The sequence below is a fragment of the Fusarium falciforme genome, chromosome 4 (genome assembly GCF_026873545.1).
Source record: "Fusarium falciforme chromosome 4, complete sequence".
Lineage (NCBI taxonomy): Eukaryota > Fungi > Ascomycota > Sordariomycetes > Hypocreales > Nectriaceae > Fusarium > Fusarium falciforme.
Genome location: NC_070547.1, coordinates 3,638,541 through 3,660,256, shown reverse-complemented (window position 1 = coordinate 3,660,256; position 21,716 = coordinate 3,638,541). Strand labels below are relative to the sequence as shown.

General features: G+C 54.1%; 11 protein-coding genes across 11 annotated transcripts; 4 read left to right on the top strand and 7 right to left on the bottom strand.

Annotated features, from left to right (window-relative positions):
• Window positions 1–31: 31 nt before the first annotated feature.
• NCS54_00584200 (Hypothetical protein) lies at window positions 32–1,240 on the top strand (the record flags this gene model as incomplete). The annotated part of the gene is made up of 2 exons (XM_053151327.1): window positions 32–128; window positions 180–1,240. 2 exons carry the CDS (start codon window positions 32–34, stop codon window positions 1,238–1,240), a joined length of 1,158 nt encoding a protein of 385 aa, XP_053007302.1.
• An 80-nt stretch (window positions 1,241–1,320) lies between these two features.
• Window positions 1,321–2,596, bottom strand: NCS54_00584100 (Cysteine synthase 1; the record flags this gene model as incomplete). Its single annotated transcript, XM_053151326.1, has 2 exons — window positions 2,377–2,596; window positions 1,321–2,318 (listed from the first exon to the last, which is right to left on the bottom strand). The coding sequence occupies exons 1-2, from the start codon at window positions 2,489–2,491 to the stop codon at window positions 1,321–1,323; spliced, it is 1,113 nt and encodes a 370-aa protein (XP_053007301.1). The 5' UTR covers window positions 2,492–2,596.
• Window positions 2,597–2,870: 274 nt separating this feature from the next.
• Window positions 2,871–5,743, bottom strand: NCS54_00584000 (Hypothetical protein; the record flags this gene model as incomplete). The annotated part of the gene is made up of 2 exons (XM_053151325.1): window positions 2,871–5,630; window positions 5,693–5,743. The coding sequence occupies 2 exons, from the start codon at window positions 5,741–5,743 to the stop codon at window positions 2,871–2,873; spliced, it is 2,811 nt and encodes a 936-aa protein (XP_053007300.1).
• Window positions 5,744–6,879: 1,136 nt separating this feature from the next.
• Window positions 6,880–7,815, bottom strand: NCS54_00583900 (Hypothetical protein; the record flags this gene model as incomplete). Its single annotated transcript, XM_053151324.1, has 2 exons — window positions 6,880–7,610; window positions 7,674–7,815. The coding sequence occupies 2 exons, from the start codon at window positions 7,813–7,815 to the stop codon at window positions 6,880–6,882; spliced, it is 873 nt and encodes a 290-aa protein (XP_053007299.1).
• A 1,105-nt stretch (window positions 7,816–8,920) lies between these two features.
• Window positions 8,921–9,661, top strand: NCS54_00583800 (Protein RER1; the record flags this gene model as incomplete). The annotated part of the gene is made up of 4 exons (XM_053151323.1): window positions 8,921–8,989; window positions 9,050–9,167; window positions 9,226–9,525; window positions 9,576–9,661. The coding sequence occupies 4 exons, from the start codon at window positions 8,921–8,923 to the stop codon at window positions 9,659–9,661; spliced, it is 573 nt and encodes a 190-aa protein (XP_053007298.1).
• A 656-nt stretch (window positions 9,662–10,317) lies between these two features.
• On the top strand, window positions 10,318–11,779 carry NCS54_00583700 (Hypothetical protein; the record flags this gene model as incomplete). The annotated part of the gene is made up of 2 exons (XM_053151322.1): window positions 10,318–10,588; window positions 10,638–11,779. The coding sequence occupies 2 exons, from the start codon at window positions 10,318–10,320 to the stop codon at window positions 11,777–11,779; spliced, it is 1,413 nt and encodes a 470-aa protein (XP_053007297.1).
• Window positions 11,780–12,105: 326 nt separating this feature from the next.
• NCS54_00583600 (Hypothetical protein) lies at window positions 12,106–14,051 on the bottom strand (the record flags this gene model as incomplete). Its single annotated transcript, XM_053151321.1, has 2 exons — window positions 12,106–12,199; window positions 12,247–14,051. 2 exons carry the CDS (start codon window positions 14,049–14,051, stop codon window positions 12,106–12,108), a joined length of 1,899 nt encoding a protein of 632 aa, XP_053007296.1.
• Window positions 14,052–16,358: 2,307 nt separating this feature from the next.
• Window positions 16,359–16,975, bottom strand: NCS54_00583500 (40S ribosomal protein S22; the record flags this gene model as incomplete). Its single annotated transcript, XM_053151320.1, has 2 exons — window positions 16,359–16,618; window positions 16,843–16,975. 2 exons carry the CDS (start codon window positions 16,973–16,975, stop codon window positions 16,359–16,361), a joined length of 393 nt encoding a protein of 130 aa, XP_053007295.1.
• A 417-nt stretch (window positions 16,976–17,392) lies between these two features.
• NCS54_00583400 (40S ribosomal protein S12) lies at window positions 17,393–18,177 on the top strand (the record flags this gene model as incomplete). Its single annotated transcript, XM_053151319.1, has 3 exons — window positions 17,393–17,542; window positions 17,677–17,989; window positions 18,053–18,177. The coding sequence occupies exons 1-3, from the start codon at window positions 17,540–17,542 to the stop codon at window positions 18,175–18,177; spliced, it is 441 nt and encodes a 146-aa protein (XP_053007294.1). The 5' UTR covers window positions 17,393–17,539.
• Window positions 18,178–18,444: 267 nt separating this feature from the next.
• Window positions 18,445–18,956, bottom strand: NCS54_00583300 (Peptidyl-prolyl cis-trans isomerase; the record flags this gene model as incomplete). The annotated part of the gene is made up of 3 exons (XM_053151318.1): window positions 18,445–18,462; window positions 18,515–18,754; window positions 18,816–18,956. 3 exons carry the CDS (start codon window positions 18,954–18,956, stop codon window positions 18,445–18,447), a joined length of 399 nt encoding a protein of 132 aa, XP_053007293.1.
• Window positions 18,957–19,399: 443 nt separating this feature from the next.
• Window positions 19,400–20,574, bottom strand: NCS54_00583200 (Hypothetical protein; the record flags this gene model as incomplete). Its single annotated transcript, XM_053151317.1, has 3 exons — window positions 19,400–19,610; window positions 19,661–19,942; window positions 20,000–20,574. The coding sequence occupies 3 exons, from the start codon at window positions 20,572–20,574 to the stop codon at window positions 19,400–19,402; spliced, it is 1,068 nt and encodes a 355-aa protein (XP_053007292.1).
• Window positions 20,575–21,716: the final 1,142 nt, after the last annotated feature.

The window sequence follows — 21,716 nt, the reverse complement described above, 5'->3', positions numbered from 1 at the left end:
CCTCATAGATCATCCCTCTCAGTCAATCACAATGGTCAAGAGGTCATTGGCGTCGGTGGCTCGGCCACTGGCCAACCTGCGAGTCCCTGCGCTTTCAGCCCGCCAATTCAGCTCATCTCCCTCCCATGGTATGTTGCCATAATGGGTCCTTCTATCCGTCCAACAGCTAAATATTGTAGGATTGAGCGCCATCTTCTCCAAGACCGAAAACACCGAGCTCAACGAGGCCCTCGGAACGATCCAGGAAAAGATCATCCTCCCCGCCTACCTCCCTCGCAAGCAGCGCGAGCTCGTCTTCAACCCCAAGATGCGATCCTTCATCCAGCAGAACCCCGTCGTCATCGAGCTCGACGGCCTCGAGCACAAGTTCACCACCATCGACCGCTTCACCGAGATCCCCAACTCGAAGAAGGCCCTCTCAGATGTCCTGAAGCTCATGGAGACCAAGGAGGACTGGGACAACCTCGGCACCCTGCTCGCCGGCTACAAGAAGGCCGGCATCCGCCTGCACAATTACCACTACGACAAGATCATCCGCAAGGCGGGACAGAGCAAGCAGACCTATGCCATCATTGAGTGCGCCAAGCAGTCCAGCAAGACCAATCTCCGCTTGACGAGGAAGAACCACCTTGTTCTCCTTCTGACCCAGATCAACAACAAGATCACTTCGCCAAGCGGGGAGGCGAACGAGTCTGCGCAGGCTCTGAAGTGGATTGAGCTGGTTCTGGACCTTATTCAGCGACCAGAGCACCAGGGCCAGGGCGCCAAACCCACGGACCGGGTACACCAATCCCCCATTGTCCAAGGACTGGTCCTCTTCGCCCGAGCCTCGTCCATCAAGGCGCAGCAGGCGGCCGAGAGCTCATCAGAGGTTGATGTGCAGGCTCTCAAGGACAACGTCGAGTTCATCACCAGCTCCTGGACTCGCCTCGGTATTGACGATTTGGTCAACTCCCCCGTCCTCGCCGACCTGAACCCCCGCTCTCCCCTTACCAAGGAGAACCCCAACACGAACAACCACCTTGCCGTCAACTTCTATATCCTCGCGCTGGCTCAAAACATCAAGGGCATGGAGCTGGCCCAGGAGATCCTCGGCGACGCTGCCAAGGACCTGACACCCATCCGGGACGCACTGGAGCAGCACCTCAAGGACTTTATCAAGGCCGACCAACGCTATCTTGAAAGCTGGGCCGAGACATACAAGTTGGCGACGGGCCGGGAGCCTCAGTGGTCGGTATAGACATGAAAAAGTTATTTTAACGTTTGACCATGTACAATTTACTCTGTAACATCTAGCTTTTTTGTACAACATGCCCCCTTCTATGGTAGAACAATGTACTTCTCCAGGTGCTTGGGGATGGCCCCCAAGAGCTTCTTCTCTGTCAGCCACTTGCGCGAGAAGAGCCGGTCGGCGTATCTGTAGGCGCCGTCGCAGAGGACCGTGACGACGGTGTGGCCCTTGCCCAGCTTCTGGGCCACCTCCTTGGCCGCCACCACGTTGAGTGACGAGCTGGCGCCCAGGTACAGGCCCTCCTCGTCAAGGCAGCGGTACACCATCTCAATGCTCTTCTCGTCGGCGATGGTCAGGGAGCCGTCCACAAGACCGATATCGGGCTGGAGGTTGTCCGTGATGCGACCCTGGCCGATGCCCTCAGTGATGCTGGACCCCGTGCGCTCGATGAGCTTGCCGCCCGAGGAGATGTACGAGTGCAAAACACTGCCAGGAGGATCGGCGAGGAAGCTCTTCACCCGGCCGTTTGAGACCTCCTTGAGATACCGAGTGATACCGGCCAGAGTGCCAGCGGTACCGGTAGCGCAAGTGAAGGCGTCGACCTTGCCCTGCGTCTGAGCCCAGATCTCAGGTCCCGTAGTCTCAATGTGCGCTCGGCGGTTCGCAGTGTTGTCGAACTGGTTCGTCCAGACGGCGTTGTCAAGTCGCTCGGCATGGCGGCGGGCCTGATGGTTGTAGTTCTCGGGGTTGTCAAAGGCGACGGCGGGGACGGGGTAGACCTCTGCGCCGAGGAGCCGGAGGAGGTCGATCTTGCCCTGGGACTGCGTGTTGGGCATGTAGATGACGAGCTTGTAACCCCGCGACCGGCAGACGTGGGCGAGACCGATGCCCGTGTTTCCGGCGGTGCCCTCGACCACGGTGCCGCCGGGCTTGAGCAGGCCGCGCTCCTCGGCATCCTTGACCACGTAGAGGGCGGCACGATCCTTGACCGAGCCACCGGGGTTCATGAACTCGGCCTTGCCGAGGATCTCGCAGCCCGTCTCTTCGGAGAGGTGGTTAAGGCGGATGAGGGGGGTGTTTCCGATGGCTGTAGCGGGAAGTTAGCTTGTGTAGCTATCACACAGAACGGCACATGGGCTACAAACCTCCGGTAAGACCCCGAGAAACGCCCTGGGCCTGGGACACGGCGATGGTGTGGGCGCTAGGCTCAGCAGCCTTTGCGGCAGCAACGGCGAGCCGCCGGACGCTGTGACGGAACATTGGGACGGAGCAGGAGGATCGCGAGCTTCGGAAGGGGCCAATTGACAGAGCAGCAGAAACGAAAGAGTCCCAGGCGAGCGAGGTTGCTTTGTGGAGGGTTTTGGCTTGGTAAGAAGGGAAAGCGTCTAGATGTGGTGGGGCCGCAACCGGCGGGCAGCTATGGCGCAATCCCGGGCTGTCGGCGAGGATCCACACCGAGTTCCATGATGGCCTCAATGACACCATAACGCTCAAGATGACAAATTTTGTGAGATATGGATATTTGAATGATATATACACAGTAAATATGAAAGCTTTGATATCCTGGAAACGTTGATCATAAATCTCTTGATCCAATGAGGCGCCGTCGGCCCCTTGTCTTACTCCATGCTCCAGGCTCTCAAGAGGAATTCTGATCCGGCCGCACATACGGCGCTGGGAACAGTCCCCGAGAGCCCATATATGTCCCAAAGTACCAATCTCCGTTCACGTCTTCAATTTCTTTGATTTCTGCCCCCCGAGGGAAGAGGAGCTCGTCGTCTGCTCCCGACTTGGGATACCATCCCCACCTCGCGCTCGCCTTCATGCCTACCCCGCCATCCGGAGGGAAGCTCTGTGTGAAGTTTGTCGAGCCATCGCTGGAGGGTGCTGTTTCTGATACGTCCCTGGTGACGAGACGAGCTGCTGTCTGATCGCCGCGTTGCCATACCCATTTCTGAAGTCCCTTCTCACGATGTTCCGGCTTGTCGGCTGGCTCGAATCGTAGGCCACGACCTCCAACTAGGTCCTGAGCGATGTACCTCCACTGCCCGATCTTTCCGTCAGTGAATCCAACAACTACCATTCTGTGACCGTGAAGACACCTCCTCCAACCGGCATGACCGTTCTCGGGGCTGATCTGGCGCTGAGTGACGAGAGTGCCATAGCAAGAAGCGCAAATATCGTAATCGCCTGGCGCCGCATCTGGAACGAGAGAGCTTGTGCATTGATAGCAGTGATATCTTGCCTTGTTTGGCAGAATAGGATCCTGACAGATATCGCATCGTGTCGCAAATGTCAGGGGCTTGAAGGGACCAGCGTTTGACGCATTGGGTCCTTTGAAGATGGTTGCTGCTGGAGGTCTCCCTGGTGATCTTGGCGGGCTTCCTGATCTGCTTTGAGCTGGTTGTGTGGCTTCATGTGCTAATGGCAGCAGAGTATGTGTGCATGATCTCCCTTGATTCACGCAGTTGTTGCAAAAACCCCAATCTCCTTCGTTACAGACATCGCAGCGCCAGTAACACTCGTTTGTCCAGGCAGAACATCTAGCGCAAAACGTGCCGCTCTCTAGTCGATGTCGGGGATCGTCGGTCGTCATGGTTTTCCGGCCATCTGCGCCGCCGGGAGTGGCACGAGGAGGTCGATACCGACTTGCCGTGAGCAGATGTGGCCTTGCCATTGAGGGATCTCCTTTCTGCTGGCGTGTCTTTTCCCATTTGGACCAGGCACCGTAACCAAATCCAAACCAGTAAAGGCAACCCTTGCCGGCTCGGTAGCAGTCGAGGCACATGTTCCACTGCCCGCTGGCGCAGATGGAGCAATTGTAGTGAAGCTCATACTCAATGTGTGGTTTGTTGCATCGAGCACAGCTGATGGATGGCTCAGGAAATAGTTGAGATCTTGTTCTCTGGTGTCCCTGTCCCGAGACAGTTGGGCTACTGACTGGACTGGCCACCGTCTGGTGAACAATCGCGAGGTCTGCAGGACGGGAACGACTACTGCGTCCTGCTGTTTGTTCGGCGTGGCCAGTTGAAGGCTGCGCTGCACCCGAGGCGTTTGATGTGTTTCCTTGCCGGTTGGCAAAAGACAGGTTTCCATTGTTGCCCGTCGACGCCGCAGCTTCGGATGGGTTAGGGAACGGTCCATGGTGAATAGGAGTGCTTGTGCTACGTCCCTCACTGAAGCTAGGCCGAGAGTGAGTGGGATCCGAGGTTTGAGATCTCAATGTGAGATCAGTTGAAGATCGGGCAGCAGGCCTGGCCTCGTTGGTAGTTGGAAAGACTGGCGCCGTGGCGCTACGGCTTCCGCTAGCGGTCCTGCGCCTTGTCCGTCGACCTGTGTCCTGTACCTCGAGATTTGCTGAAGGGTTGGACGGCGGTGGACGACTTCGCTCCTCGGTCTGGCTGGCAGCGCTGGCCGCACTGGCGGCGCTTGTTGATCTGGAATGAGGACGGGGTCTTCCTCTGGGTGCCCTATTTCCGTCCGGGGCCAGCATGCGGGAGTCCGACTGCCCAGGCTCTGTGTGCCGTGATGATGACTGATAGCTACTTCCGTTGTTCCTCCGCGATGTGTCTCGCGCGCGTTCCCTCTGTCGTCGTCGGTACGCCTCGGTGATGCGCCTACTGAGCTCGTCATCACGACTCAAGTCGATACTATCCAAATCAAGTCCGTCAAGAAGGCCTTCCTCCTGAATCTGCCTGGCAAAGTCCTCGATTTCTCTCTCAATGTCTCGCTCGCTCATGTCGGCTGAGCTGATGAGCGACCTGATGGATGACTGATGCTCAATCTGGCGCTGCCTCGAGTCGCTTCGTCGATGTCTCCGTTCACCCTCGGACAGCTGGTCGGCGCTGTGGCGGGCTCCGTCGTCTGTGCGAGGGCGATGTCCTGGTCGACGCTGGCGGCTGTCCAAGCTCCGATCTCTGCCCGACCTGCCTCTATCATCCGCAGAGCGACTCTCACGTCTACGTCGTGTCCTTGGGGGTCCAGATGATATTCCGGATTCCTGCAGACTCAGCTCTCTAACCTCCTCCACCAACCTTCTATCCTCATCGTCTGCGCGCCGCTCTTCGGCCGTTCTATGGGTGTTTACTTTGGGCAGCACCTGGTCGCCAGGCTTGTACTTCTTGGCCATCTCCTCCTTCTCTGCGGCCGACCGATCCTTATCCGGATTCGCAGCGATGTACATGTCCAGTAGCGTCACAACGGTGGCATTGTGCGCGGTATCTCGAACGGCGGCTCGACATGATGGGCAAGTAAAGATGTTGGCACCGGGAACTGGCGGGTTTGGCGATCGCTCGGCCGTCGTGGCTTGAAAGGAGAACCATTCCTTGAGACAGGCGCCGCAAAAAGTGTGAAGGCAGTCAAGAAGGGTCAAAGGTCGGTATAGGAGCTCCGTGCAGATCTGCGCAAGGTTAGTGATGGGTTTGTGGTGATGCAAGATCAAAGGCGGGGAGAAGGACATACCGAGCACGTCAGCTCCTTTTCCAGATCCAGGCCGGCTTGTGGAGGCTCCATTCATGTCACGGTATATGGTCTATAGCCCATATTCTGGGTCAAATGGGATGCGCACGCAGGAGGAGCCTCCGCTGAAGAATACAGCAGAGATATGTTTGAGGATACGAGTCCGGTCGAGGATGGGCGTTGGGCCGACTATTAGAGGTCATCGATTAGTGGGTGGCGGGGGTTGGTCTTGGTCTTGGGGGCCTGGCCTGGGCCTGGGCATGGGCGCTACGAGAGAGGAAAAGGCGGAGGAAATAGCTGCATTGGCATCCCATCCGATGGCACACACATTTTTTTTTTTTACAGCGTGTTCAAGACCAAAAGAAGGCGGGAAGAGGTTGGGCAGCTACATAGAAGACGAGAGTTTCCATTTCCTCATGTATGCCTGTCTGTGGAGCGTGTGCGAGGCCTGCGAGACATTTGACGTATAACCAACACGCTGTCCATCAGGCAATGATAGGCTGTCCGCAGAGCATTCCAGGATAGGGAAGCCAGTTGTTTACTTTCCATTCCCTCTTTGTTGACTCTTCCCTGACCTCATCCTTACTGTAATCCATTAGCCCGCCATTGCCATGAACCAACAGCGGGTTGTGGCTGTTCCCGTGTCATCATGCGGAGCCTTCCATCCCATCCATCCTTCTCACTCACACCAGCTGCAGATGTCCGCTTACAACATCCCTGGAGGAACCACTGCCTCCCCCCACCTCATGAACAGCGAGATGGTGTCGAGTGGTTGAAAGATACGATGCTGGTCACAAGGGCGGACACTTGATCGAGCCCGAGACATTTGGCATGTTTGATGTTTGTGGACCCAGAAGATATGGATATGAAAGTAGTGAAATCCGTCAATGGATCATGGATGTTTTCCTTGCCCATGTTGTAACTGGTTCTCACTACCTACCTAACCATGTAGGATTGAATCACCTATTTTCGGAACTTACCATTGTTTCCACTACTTGCAAGCATAAACAAACACATTTCGCGTCCTGCGGTTGCAATGGGTCTGTATTGCATCTACCAAGGCTAATTCTGAGGAGGATTGCTTCCTTCGTAAGCCGCAGCGAGGCAAGAAAGCCATAAGCAGCTTCTAGCAATACTAACTACAGCAGCATCGCCACCATCTCATCTCATATTCTCATCCCATGTTTTCCTCATGAGTGAGTCCACTCAGCCTTCTTCTTCTCGGCAAACGCCTTCATACCAATCTTTTGGTCCTGGCTGCCAAACAGGCTGTGGAACACTCGGCGCTCGTACTCGACGCCATCCCGCAGCGGCAGGTCCTGGCTCTTGTTGACCACCTCCTTGGCCGCCACGACGGCAACCTTGGAGTAGCCGGCGATGGTCTCGGCCAGCTTCAGCGTGCCCTCCATCAGGGCCTCGTGGGTAGGGAATGTCCTGGCGGCGAGACCCCACTTCTCCGCGTCGGCTCCGGAGAAGGACTTGCCCGTCAGGATGAGCTCCATGGCCTTGGACTTGCCGATGGCACGGGTCAAGCGCTGGCTGCCGCCGGCTCCGGGGATGGTGCCGAGCTTAATCTCGGGCTGGCCAAAGTTGGCGGTCTCGGTGCAGTAGATGAGGTCGCACATCATGGCAAGCTCGCAGCCGCCACCGAGGGCATGCCCGGACACGGCGGCAATAATGGGCTTCTTGACCTGGGTGGTGAGGTCGGACCAGGACTCGATGAAAGAGTTGGTGTAAGCTTCAGCAAAGGTGAGCGGGGCCATCTCCTTGATATCAGCACCGGCAGCAAAGGCCCTCTCAGAACCGGTCAGGATAATGACTGAAGTATCGCTGGCGGCATTGAAGTCAAGGAGAGCTTCGTTGAGCTCCTTGATGAGAGGTGTGCACAGAGCGTTGAGAGCCTTGGGGCGGTTCAACGTCACTGATGGTGGTCAGTTTGTGAGATATTGATGCAGCAGCCCCTCAATTGTAAGCAGAGGCTTACCTTGGCCAACGCCGGGCTTCGGCTGAGAAACCTGAATGAACTCATAGCTCTTTGAGCTGTATGCCCGAGCAATTCGGGGAAGAGTAGATGGCTGGAAGGGCACTCGAGCGGCCACAGGTCTCATGCATCGGAGGGCGTTCATCTTGACAGCTGTAGTGAACAAAGGGAGAGCAAATTGCGGTCAAAAAGAAACAGTGGTACGATTGAACCTGCTATGCGAAGAAATGAAGCCCTTGAATTCTCTCAAGTAGAAACAATTGGCCGAGCGATATATAGCTGGAGGTTGATACTGGAAGCTTGGAGCTGGAGACGAGGGAGCTTAGTTAAACTCACAGTGACGCAACTGGAAAGCGTCGGCAAATAAGCCGAGGATATGGACAACAGCCGCCCATATCCATGGCAAAGCCGACGGCTTGGAACTGTCACGTGAATTGAGCCGAAGCAACTGTCGAGTTGGAGAATAGTCAACATGGACATTGGCTTTGAAAATTGATGGTGTTTTTCAATCTCCGGGGATTGATGTATCCATTTACCTCCTTTTCTACGCATGAGAGTGATGATGCAATGTGTTAGGCAGCCGAATTGGCTCTTATAGCTCCACTAACACCAAGACTTGACATGAACCGCAACCTACAAAGAGTGAAGCAGAGCTGACAGAAGAAGATTAGAATGACATGGTCATGATGAGAACTAAGCCATTTCAGAGTCTCATTCAACCCCCAACACACAGGTCATACACGTCCTACCAGTTGAAGCTCCAGGGCTTGAAAAGGAGATGCATTGCTCAAAGTGGCATCTCGCGAAACGCGACCTACACGACGGACTGCGCCCCAATGACAGGTGGGGGGCAAGGGGTGTTTCTCCAAGAGATCCCCTAAACTAATTTGCCCCGGAGCCTCTGAATCACCAATGAGACGGCTCGTTTTCCAGCTCCAAGGGAGGCCACCCGGCGGCCAACGGTTCTTGCTGCGCCGGTAAACCCCCGGTAGAACATTTGGGAGCAGAACTGGCCTTACGTGGCTGCATCGCCAAAAAGTCCAAACGTTGCAAGTCCCCTGCTCGCCCTCTTCGATTCGCCATCCATCGCAACTTTAATCCTCCCATCAATTCTTTTTCTTCCTCAACAGGGTCATAGTCGCCGTTTTCTATCCCTGAGGGCTTCATCTTTTGTTACTCGACTTGAACGACGCTGTACTTAGATTCCTGTTTCTATCGACCGAGGCGACTCGAATCGACACTTGTTCAAGATGAATGCGCCAGAGCCTGAGCAGACCCCTTTCGAGGCTGTCAGCGTCCACACATCCAAGATCGCGCGCGTATGTCTCCTCGAGGGCGAACCCACGGCGCAAGCGACTCCGTTGACACTTTGATTATAGCATTACCAAGCTCTGCTGGACCAGTCGACCCCCTTTGTTCTCTACCGATGGATTGGCACCGTTGTCTGCCTCTTCCTCTTCTTCCTTCGAATCCTGTTTGCGCAGGGCTGGTACATCGGTACGCCTTCATTCCAGGAAGCCCCTCTACGCCAAACCTTGCAACTAACATGGTATAGTTGCCTATGCGCTCGGCATCTACCTGCTGAACCTGTTCCTGGCCTTCTTGCAGCCCAAGTTTGACCCCTCGAACGAAGAGATCGACAATGAGATGGAGGATGGCTCCGTGGGCACTCTCCCCACCAAGCAGGATGAGGAGTTCAAGCCCTTCATTCGACGACTTCCCGAGTTCAAGTTCTGGTACTGGGCCACCCGAGCCATCCTCATCTCGTTTGTGTGCAGTTGGTTCGAGGTCTTCAACGTGCCCGTCTTCTGGCCCGTGTTGGTCATGTACTGGATTATCCTCTTCGTTCTTACCAGTGAGTTTCGACCTACCATTTATTTACAGCAAAATGCTAACCCCCCGCAGTGCGAAAACAGATCCAGCACATGATCAAGTACCGCTATGTGCCCTTCACGGTTGGCAAGAAGAACTACGCCAAGAACAGCTCTTGATTCACGACGGGAAGATTTTACGACTGATATTTTCTTCTTTCGGCACGACCGGCCAGGGAAACCAACCGAACCTGGGACCTGCGTGTCCTGTATAAACACCGCGGCTAGCTTTATCAAGCTGCGCACTAATGCGATGTGTTGTGTGTGTCTCGGGGGACGCTGTACTGCATGCAAATCATGAGGTGGGAGTGATGGATGGACGAAATCGAACGGGCGATAACTGGGATTGGCGATAACGGAACTGGGAGTTGCCTACGAAACAAAACGTAGTTTTATAGACTTTGAATGGGCTTGGGACTAGGGCAAACCGAACGAGAGCGCAAGAGGCTCGAGTCTTGAGATGAACCATTTAATGAAAACGACATCAAGCATGAATAATTGGGTGTGTATTTTGATTGCACTGGAGTGTTGAAAGAAGAATGGAAATTGGAGGTTTTGGTGGTGGTGTTGACGCGACGTGGAGCTCTGCTCTGACGGGCCAGCCTTGCGCCGCAAAGTCAGATTTCCTCAACCTTGACCTCAGCCGTGCGCGCGCCAACAACTTTCCATCAACCAACCCAACCAAACCCCTTCATCTGCGCGCCCCCTCCTCGCATCTTGGGCTTCACCTTGCCAATTCCTAATCTCCCCGGCGCCCATCGCCATTCGACACAGTCATGTCGTCTTCAGCTCCTCGCTCCGGCGAGCGCGTCATTCACCAGGACTTCATCGCTCGCATCCGCTTCTCCAATGCGCTCCCGCCGCCACCACATCCGCCAAAGCTGCTCGACATCCCCAACACGGGTCTCGCCAGCGGCCAGTACACGACTCCAGGTTTTGCATCAAGGCTTGCGAGGGAGCAGCCTCTGAATATCGAGGCCGATGCTGAGCTGGGCATGCCCCTTGACCTGGTGGGCATGCCTGGTGTTTTTGATGGTGACGAACGATGTGAGTTTCAGCTTTGACGATGGGGACTGCTCATGCTGACTCTGCGTAGCAATTCAGGCGCCTGCTCATCCTCCTACTCTTCACCCTCACGATCGACCGCTCCTAAGACCCATTGCCGCCCTCGGAAAACCAAAGGTCGCCGAGGCCAATGTCTCCTTCCTTCGCCGAACCGAGTACATCTCGTCCACCGTCACGAAACGCCACGACGGGCCTCTGCCTCGCGCCCTTCTCACAAAGGCCAACAAGTCCCGTCGCTTCGTCGAGCCCGCCGCCAACTCGCCTCAGGCCATCAAGCGCAAGATCGACAAGGGCTTCGACATTGCCGAGCACGACCTCAAGGACCCCAAGCGCGTCAAGCATCCTTCCAAGAGGAACCTTACTGTTGTGGACTGCTCTCCTCTCATCCCCGATCTCGATGCTTTCCCCGACTCCGGTGCATATGTCACCCTCAAATTCCATCAGAACCCAGTAGCCAGCGAGTCCACCTATGATAAACGTCTACTCAGTGGTCTGTTCAGACCCATAGACCGAACGCCTCAGGAGGAAGAGGCGTACGAGTTGGCGCTCGCTGCCCACGACCAGGATCCTGTCAACAACCCCAAGCCCCAGAACTTGATGAACTACGACTACTACCTCGCGCAGTCAACCTCTGCAGGCGACCGCTTCCGCCGCAAGTTTGACGTCGAGAACCCCGAGCACAACGAGGAGGAGCTGTATACGCACGAGTCAGACGCTGGCGGCTGCTTCCAGTACAACCGGCTCCGAGCGTACGAGACGTCTCAGGAGACGGAGCTGGACCACTCGACCAAGTTTGAGGAGGAGATTATCCTGGCGTACAACGAGGACACATTCTATCCTAACCAGAAGGCTGTCTACTACTACCCCGTGATGCAAAAGTCGGTCATCCGACCCCAGCGAACCAAGAACATTGCCCGCAAGATTGGCATCGCCGAGGAGGAGCAGATAGTGGATCAGCTTGATATCACGGTCGAGGATCCCACGGAAGTCATGAAGGAGGCAATGAAGCAGTACCGCGAGAACCCTCTGGGCTGGGGACAGGGTGAGGAGGAGGAAGAGGAGGAGCATGGACATCATGACGCTGAGGGTGAGGAGGAAGGGCATCATAGTCCAGCGGCCCACCGCTCAAGATCGGCCTCTGAGGATCGTGACGCCGAGGGCGAGGAGGAGTAGGACTCCGATGTGAGTGGGCCGTGTATTGTTGTCGCTCAAGGTTAAGAGTCACGATCAAATCGGGGGAACTCGGAGAGAAGATGCATCCTTTTGGCGAATCCGGCGTAGGGCTAGTTTAATCATAGATTCCGGGCATAGTAAAATTCAACTTGTAACATGATGGATATATATCTCTTCAAGACTCGTTAACTCGTGCATGGAGGTGATTCTGCTAGTGCAGTACTCGTGCTGTATATATCCCGACCCAACCTGAACGCCATTAAACCCATGCCCCATGTTCCTTTATGCAATGTCATCCAAAGCCGTAATATAATACCGCAAGTCATTCAGTCAGTTCCCTCTGTTGTCGGAAGCTTCTTGCTGGCGCTGGCGCGATCGTAGCCAATCACCTCTCTCTTGTCGTCTATCACCCGAGCATACCTAAATATGTTAGCATCGTCTTGAAGAATATCCACAGGAAAACTTACTCTAGCATCAACCGAAAGAACCACGCCTCCATGTCGACCTGACGGAAAGCCTGGTTCGCCCACTCCCGACTCGCCATGGCGATTCGCTCGCCTTCCCCGCGGGCAGTCTCCTCGCTGTCAAAGAAGCGCACTGCCTCGAGCCAGTCGTCGCCCTGGACGCTGAAAGGCACGTAGTGAGCCCACGGCCTAAGCCATTCAGCGTGCCACTCGCGAAAGACGGCGAGCTTGAAGACGAGGCTCTTGCTACGCAGAAATGCGCCGAAGCGGCCTGAGAAGGCGTTGCCGTCCATGTCGAGGAGGTACTTGTTGCGCCAGGCGTCCTGCTGATCCACGGCGTCGGTCACGTTGAAGAATGCCCTCTGGGCCTCGCAGTCGCCCGGGTCGCATTGCCCGATGTGAGAGAAGTGCACATCAACGAGGTCGCGATATTCGCCGCGGGGCACCTCGCTGGCACCCCAGGGAGGTGTGCTCTGGCTGGTGAGGATGTGAGCTTGATCGCGGGCGTTGAGCTTCTGGACGAGACGCTGGCGGTGCTGTCGTCGCCAGCGGCCATCGCGGCTGTATCCTCCTGTCGTAGAGCCACGCCAGTACAGCTTGCTCTCCTTCTTAGCCCATTCCATGTCCATGTCTTCGTCGTATTCCACCTTGCCAGCCCAGTCCCATGTGGAAGGGTAGAGGAGGTCGCTGTAGGACGAGATCTTGGACTGAGAAAAGATTGGGAAGAGGTCTTGAACGATGCCGTATGCGTTGGGACCACCAAAGAAGCCAAACGTCGATCTGAGAGATGGCGAGAGGCAGATATCGGACATGGCGGTGGTGTTGTATACAAAACCGAGATCGCTCATACCGTACCTGCTCCGATAATCGACGCTCTCATCATCCTCGATAGACCGGGCTGGAGTGTCTGGTGGGCATGACAGGCGGGAATGGGACCAAGTCGACTGGTGCGCAAAGAAGTTGAACCGTGAGAGAGTCGTCTCCTCAAACGACTTTCCATCATGAAGCTCCGAGTTTGTCTTGGTAAAGTCGTTGGCGGGTTTTTCGACCGCAAAAGCTGCGGGCATATACTTTTCTTTTGCCATCTTGACCAATCTCGCCAGATCCTCGTGAGATAGAATAACTCGGGATTCGTCGTGAAAGTTGAAAGCAAGGTCCATGTCTGGGAGATACTGGAGGAACTTTGTCATCATGCCCTTTGTGGCATTCTGCTGCCATTCGACGCCGTTCTGGATATAAGTGATCTTGTGATCACGGATTGACACTCCAATCAGCCCGTTGTCGAATCCCAATGCCTCTCTGGCTCGAGCTCGAATAGTCTTGGGCCTGAGTCCCCAAAACGGCGTAATCAGGTCGTAGATGTTGTCAAACTCATCAATCAGCTTGACACCATTGTCCTTGGCGAACTGATACCACTTGTCAAAGTGAGGTGGAGGTGGCATTCCATATCTCCGGCGATACTCGACAACTGCTTCCTGGAGAGACTTGGATTGCCGGGCCTTGACCTCTTCAAACTCGCGCTGCGCATTTTTGACGAGATATGTGATGGGATGCACCCCCGATTCGGGGACTGCCTTGGGGTTTGGGCTTCCTTCAGTCGACGTCTTATCTTCTGTGCCTTCTGACCCTGGAGTTGACTGTGGTTGTATTGGTGCTTGTTCTTGTCTTTGTGTCTGTACCTGGTGCCTCTCAGATTGGTCCGGTGGTATCCGTAGTAGAGTGTAGGCGCAGAAAAAGAAGAAAACGAGGGCAGCCACTGAAAAGAGCTGCCGTCGTTGAGAAGCTCGAAAGGATACGAGGGACCACATCTTGTCGATGAGCTGGCTCTGTGCCAGACAGGAGGGTATCTTTGAAGATGCGCTAAAGTCTGTAGGAATCAGCCGAGTGAAAGAATCATGATAAGATTAATGCATAATTGTAACAAAAGCCACACGTCTTGCCATCCAGACTCGGCGATGAAAACGACGTTGAGAGGTGAGACGAGTTGGCGTTGGGGCGTTCTCATTGGACAGGCTCGGATAAAGAAAACAATGGCTTGGTTCTTCATTGCGTTGCTACAACGACTTTGGGTTGCTGACAATATGTAGAGTCACGTGATTGTGATATATCATGAGGACCTACCTAGGTAGGTAGATACCTCCTTGAGAATGAGATTCTGGTAGTTAGTAACGAATGAACTTTAGTACTGACATAACTTGACAAACGCTTCACTAGTGCTTGTACTGTATGTACCCTTTGGCCTTCTTCCATTCTCCTTCTCCTTCTCCTTGCCTTTGTCTTCGCTCCGTGCACTTCCAGTCCAGGGTGGGATCGTCGGGCAGCAGCCTGGCATCTGACCAACTTGTAGGATCCTTACATATGAATATGTAGCACCTCACTGGCGTCAATACCAAGGTCGTCTTCGTCGTGGTAAACCTTCCGTCTCGATCATCCGCCAAACCGCAATTCTGCGAAACTTGCGGTGGTAACAAGATTGTCAATGGTATTCCATGTCCGACTTGTAGCGGCAAGGCCGCCTAGGTAACCAGCTACGCCTTCTGGCAGGTACCCGTGGACGTTTGGTACTCACTTGCTGCCTCCTGGCTCAATTTTGACATTCATTTTCTAGGTAGAAACACTGAAAAGTTATGAGACGAGGGATGACGAATGTGCTGTTTGGGTTGTATGGTCAATTCACTCACACACACCTGCCTACATTACATCGATTTCTCATGCTCCGATTGCTGTGCCATCACACACCTCTGCTGCTCTCCTTTGCCCATACAGACTTGGATGCCACGGGATATGCCAAGGACATATAAGATCGGCCATATCTACTAGGATTCCCACCCCCTTCCAGTTCTCTACCCGCGATGGCACCAAGCAGAACCCAGCGTGCCAAAAGAAATCCAGCTGCGCTTGCACGACCTCTGAAGAGAAAGCACATCCAGTGTCAGATACGTATTCATACACAATGCCATGGTAATCCTCGCTTGGCGAAATGTCGCGTACAGCACCGTCTAGTCTTACTTCTGGTACTCTCATCTTCCGGGGTAGCGTATAAAGCTCTTCGCCGCTTATCATCATCCAGCCGTAGCACCTCCTGAAACGAGGGGGAGTGTTGTATTCGATCGCGCCAGGTGTGTCTCGGAATGATTGCCTCTCACGACCCCCATTGGAGAAGACGTGAAGGTTAGCTAATGCATCACGATGTGTTTGCGGTTGTGGATGTAATCGAATAGGATTAGAAGAGTTTTCGATCGCGAACCGCATCATCTCGAGGAGGGAGACATTCTGACATTCTCGCTGAACTGACCAGTATCGTGTGCCCTCTGGAGGTTTGTTGTCCCAGAACTTGATAATCAGCACATCACCACTGTGGACACACATGGGCATGAATAAACTTACAACTTTGAGCGCATAGACGCGCTCATCAACGGTGACTTTCCAGACGATGCCATCAACCCCATAGCCTAGCAGCCTCTTGAAGTTGACCTTTCCCTGATGCTCGAAATGCCCCAGACGAGGCTTACGGAAGTTTCGCCAGGCACAAAACCCTACAGCCTCGCTCATCGGTCTCTCATTGAGGAATGGCTGCTGTTTGGCCTTGTGGCATCTGGCCTCGAAACGTGCCAGGGAAGGGCTAGGCTCTGGCGGCTGCCAACTTATATGTTCAGTTAAAGACACGACGCTTGATGCTTGTTGTTCGTTGGCCATTCTTGACATGTATGGAAGCATACCTGAGACCTCAGGTACCCAAGCCATGATGGACAGCCCGATGGTCCGGTAGAACATAAACCCGCCATTCCAGGTTCAACATCATCTACAGGTTACAAGACATCACAAGGCATGGTAGTATGGCATGGAGAATATCAGGACGACATTGGAACTAGTTGGTAAAATAGAGCTTGCGATTGGACAAAAACAAGACATATATAGCATGCCAACATCAACTTCACAGGGGCCATCTGAATCGGTGAATCTGAGCATCTCGTCAAGGTTCAATTCTAGTGCTCGCGTGTGCGACCAGCTCCATAGCTATAGTATCGCATCGGTCATTGTCATCATAATTCCCCCCCAACGCCGAGAATGCCAGACTCTTTTTCGTCAAAAACTTTTTTGGTTACCCATCCCGTTTAGTAGAAGAAGCCAATGATCTTGCCAGAGACGTGCTTGCGTCGGGCCTCCTCGTGGTCCATGATACCGGCAGAGGTGGTCAGGATGACGTAGCCGAACTGACGGGCAGGGAGCAACTTGACAACCCACTTCTCGAGCTCGGAGAGGCGGACGTTGTAGCGGGGGGAGATGACACCGGTCTTGTTGAGGCGGCCGTTGAGCTGGACGACGATCTTGCCGGAGCGGTGGTCATCGACCTCCTCGAACTCGCCAATGTAGCCTGGGATAACGAGTTAGTTGATGTGTCGAGAGACTAAACGTTAGACGTCATGGGTAAGAAAAATCAGAAAAACGTGTAAGATCTCCGAGGTTTAATCTATCGGCAACTTATAGGGGCTGGGTCGTGGTGCGGTATCGACGGTAGCCCTAGTTATCATGCCGAACAAGGGAGATTGTAGAAGAAAAGAACAAGAACAAGAATAAGAAGAAAAGCCCATGACCTACCGTGGCGCTGCATGACCTGGAGGAACTTGATGATGACCTTGGAGGAAGGTCGGATCAGGACCTGACGCTTGCCAGCCTTCTCGGCATTGTTGATGGCGTTGAGAGCGTCGTGGAGAACGGAGGTGCGGACCATTTTGGCGGTGTTTTGAGGAGATTCTCAAGTCGGGACGGGAAATGAGGTATCTGCCAGGAACGAAGCCATTGTTAGCCCTTCGGAAGGCTCGTGAGCGTGGAGAGTGCCCTCAGCGACCGCATCGCGAGGGTTCTGCCGCCCAGTGCTGAAGAGAAGAGCGTATCGAGAGCTTACGGCCGGCGAGGCCCTCGATTGCTCTCTCTTGCCATGGTGAAAGGCATCATCCTTCTGATTTCGAATCGCTGTTCGGCGTCATCAGTCATACATACCTCGTGGAATTTGACGTTGGGTCGTTGGTTGGGAAGAGAAGCACGCGTTGTGGGCAGAAAAAAAAAAGGTCGAGATTGGGGTGGGAGTGTGCGGTGTGCCCTGGTGGTCCGTGCACGTAAAAATGCCCTAAGGGTACAGCGCACTCGGTCGTTTAGATTTCGGCAAATCACCGTGAGACTGAACGAAGACACTTCCAGATCACGACTCAAACCCCCGTCCTTCCAACCTTTTTTCTTTTCTCCCTTGATACACATAGAAATCTTCGAGGATCGCCCGACAAGAAAACAAGCCAAGATGGTGAGTTTGACGATATCCGACGCCCCTTGCTGGCCAATTGCCCGCGCGCCCGCGGCGGGACGATTTTTGCGACGGCGGGGTGTGGGAATTTTACTTGGCGGCACACGGTTTACTGACGAGTTCTCGCGATATAGTCGGACGTAGAAGACAACACCCCCGAGGTCGCCGATGTTGTTGAGGTTTCCGGCGATGCCCCCAAGGGCCAGATGTCCATTCTTGACGCTCTCAAGGGTGTCCTGAAGCTCGCTCTCATGCACGATGGTCTCGCCCGTGGCCTCCGAGAGGCTTCCAAGGCCCTCGACCGACGACAGGCTCACATGTGTGTCCTGAACGAGAACTGCGAGGAGGAGGCCTACAAGAAGCTTGTTGTCGCTCTCTGCAACGAGCACAACATTCCCCTGATCCAGATCCCCGATGGCAAGCAGCTCGGCGAGTGGGCTGGCCTCTGTACGTGGCATTGGAACCGAGAGGAATCTTTGTGAATGGGAAATGCTAACATGTCATGTCTAGGCGTCCTCGACCGTGAGGGCAACGCCCGCAAGGTCGTCAACTGCTCTTGCGTCGTCGTTAAGGACTGGGGTGAGGAGTCTCAGGAGCGATCCATCCTCCTGAACTACTTCCAGACCGAGCAGTAAGGGATTCTCTGCGGAGGGCGTTGGGCAGTGGAAGGGGTATAGAGTTGCGGGCTTGGCTTTCGGGGCCGCTTGACAACACGACTTCGCGGTTGTTGTACTCTAGCCACTTCGGTTGGCATCTGAACCACACACAAGGCCTTACGTCTCATGGCCATATTGCATCGAGAGGAATAAAAAAAATTGGGCATCATTGGTTTTGAAATTGCGTGTGCTGTTCCTGTGATTGATACATTGGCATACATGTGTATGTCTGGTAGTGAGCTTCGTCTACTTTCGTCCTTCAACCTGAACCCATCATTAGAAAAATACCTTCCCAAGCATCTACCGTAAAACTCACCATGATGATATGATACCCAAACTCAGTCTTGACCTCGACAAACTTGGGGCTGGCCGTGGTGCTTGGCTCAAGGACAAAAGCTGCCTCCTCAAACTTGGGATCCAGGCTGCCCTTGGTCTTCCATCCAAGCGAACCGCCCTGTCTGGCCTTGTCCTCGGAGAACTCGCGCGCGACCTCGTCAAACTTGACTCCCTCGTTGAGCTTTGCCAGAGCCTCTTCCTTCTTGGCGTGCTTCTCACACTATTATCCCGTCTTTGTCAGCAGCAATGTCCCCCCTCTAAAGCTCATTCATCGAACTCACCAGGATGTGGCGGACGTTGATGCTCTGAGCACCCTTTGCCTTGCCGCCTCCAGCGTCCTTGCTATCCTTTGTCTTTTCGCTCTTCTCCTTCCCTCCCTTGCCTTTGCCCCCCTTGTCGCCGCCCTTGTTAGTTTTGCCCATCTTGTCGCTCGAGTTGTCGTGCTAGAGAATGAGAGAGAAAGATGGCTATGGCGGTGGGATGTTGAGCTGGGCCTTTTCTGCCCCGCCATGGATGGACCCTTGAGGATTCCAGCTTGTGACGCAGCCCTCGCAACCCCTCATGTCATGAACCGAGCGTCACCAAGTATAAACCAGGGGATATGTACATGCTTTCTATGATTGTCATGAATTTTTTTTTACTACAAATATTAAGAGGTCTGTGGTATAACCAACTCCACGAATTAGACAGACCCTCGTGCTTTGGCACCTGGCTCTTGAACATCAGACCCTCCAACGCCATCTTCCTTGATGCCAGACCCTTCCGCAGTATCCTCTACCTCCCGTTCCGCTACCAATCGTTTGCGCAAGACACGGTCCATGCGGTATGCCTCTTGGTCGCTCTCCTCCTGAGCCCTTTCCAACTTCTAGTTCAGGAAGCCCTTGTCGCCCAACCTCTTCTTGACCTGCTCCTCGGCGTACTGCGAATAGAGGCCCCAGTCGTCTATTTGCGAGGGTCGTGGGACCATCTCGAAGTCTTCTATCGGCGGTTGCGTTTTGACTCTCTCCAGTATTAGAAACATGCGGTCCGTCTTCATCTTCTCATAGAATCTCTGTCCGTATTGTGCCAGTTTGTATCTGGCTTGAGTGAGCCAGCAGCAATTGTAATCCAGTCGGCAGGTACTTACAATCCATCGTATCGAACACCGTATCTTGGGGCAAATGGGCTGTTGAGGTTGTGTCCACGCAGGACACGCATAATGGTGCCGACTTTGGTTATGAGCGATACGTGCATATCTGCCAGGCCACCGTTTCTGATATAAGTGGTTGTATCCTTCAGTACAGGGTCCTCGAACTCTTCCCCTGTAAGAAGTGGCAGCGTATCACCGCCGAGATGCCCTACAGTGGGTGTCTCGCGTGGGTTGTCAACGATGCCATCTCGTTGAGCGCAGGCCAGATTCAGCCACCAACTATGACATATCCATTAGCAAGCAGGTCGAACTGGCCGTTCCCAAAGGATGTCTTACTGCCCTGGCTTGAATGCCGCGTCTCTATCGATTGCTTGCAGTGTCGTGATATCTTTGATCCTCCATTCCTCGCCAGGGTTGTTGATCCCGAAATCTCTCTCCACCCCTCTGAGTCTACCCGTCTTTGGGAGCTTGAGATATCGGGAACTTTGGATGCTGAAGTAGTGTTCCCGGAACCGAGACCTCCATCGCCATTCGAGACGTTCTGCTAGCCTCACGTCCCTTGCGTATCTTTCAGGTTCGTCCATAGGTCGTTTATCGGGGTCAGTGATATCGGCGACGAGCCTATCGAGACGACCTCTCTCGATAGTCGCGAGATCCATTAGGGGTTCCTTGTTAGCCTCGTCTCGGAGCGCCGCGGCCAGAAACCCCATGGCTTCTTCCCATCGCGGCCCAATCTCCCCTCTATCGAGACTTTCTCGAATAGAGTCGGAAAGCTCGAGTATAAAGTCTTCATCGAAGGTGGCAGTGGACTGCCGGCCATTACCGCTGCGTTTCTCGACATTATTAAGACCCGAGACGCGAACGATGTTGGATAACTGGCCTAATCTCTGTAAGCCCATCTGTACCGTCATATCCGAGTTGTGCTGCTCACTTTTGCCGGAAGCCATCAAGCCAGTTCACTGAGATTTCAAAGAGCCAGTACCTGCCACGGTGTAGCAGAGGTGAGCGGACAAGGGTACCTGGGCTTCATCAGCGTGGTGGAGCATTGAGAAATCCTTGGCCAAAGCCTTAATGTAACCCTTGGCGAGTTGTCGTAACGGGGAAAAGACGTGTGTTCATACCTGGGGAATGGATGTATGTTGATAATATTGATGCCAGAGATGGCGAGCATCTCAAATTGGTCGTTCGGTTGGATCCATGAGGAGCTCCCTCGAACAGCCAGTCGCACTTTCGCTTGAATATAGAGTCTTACGAGCCACGTGCCGCTGTCTCTTTCCTCACCACCCGTCTTGACTACTCATGATTGACATGTCAGATGCCGTCTCTATCATGCAGTCACCCGAAGGCGACACGGCTCAGACAAAAGCAAGTCTGTAGAAGATACGGGAGATCGGGAGCCTACCGCCAAACACGACACTACGTACAGTGAGGCATATTCACCGCCTCATGGAACGTACTCATGGAGAGCAGACGGGACTCGGATAAGGACCAAGGGGAGGTTGGATCACGCCTTGACGCGTGCGCGATGGAAGACATCCTTGCAAAGTCCGCGGCTTTCCGAGCAGCCGAGCTGCTCTCTTGGCCAGAAGCAGAAGGCAAGACTTGCCGCTGGGAATCTTATGTCTTGCCGGTCGCTTATTGATGCGCAAGCGAGGGGGGGGAAAAGGAAAGCCATGATGCATGACCAGATTGGCTGGTTGGGCTGGGCTTGTTGGGTTGGAGAATGATGGATGTCTTGCACATACCCGATTATTCCCTGTCCGAACATGCCAGGATCTATCACACCACTTGAGCAAACATGATGCCGTCTTTAGGGAGCAGGAAGAATTCATTTTGGTGACATTTCCAGACTGACCTCGAGCTGAGCGATCGGCGTGGCACTGCTCATAACTCAGAACGCTCCTTCAAAACTCTATCCGATCTTCTGATCTGAGTTGTCAGTTGAACACTGTGTTGTTCTAAAGCCAACCGTCTCTTGGCAAACGTTAATATGAAAGCCAGCTGATGATTTTAGTTACTAGTCCAGGGCTGCAGCTAAACACTCGTTCATCTC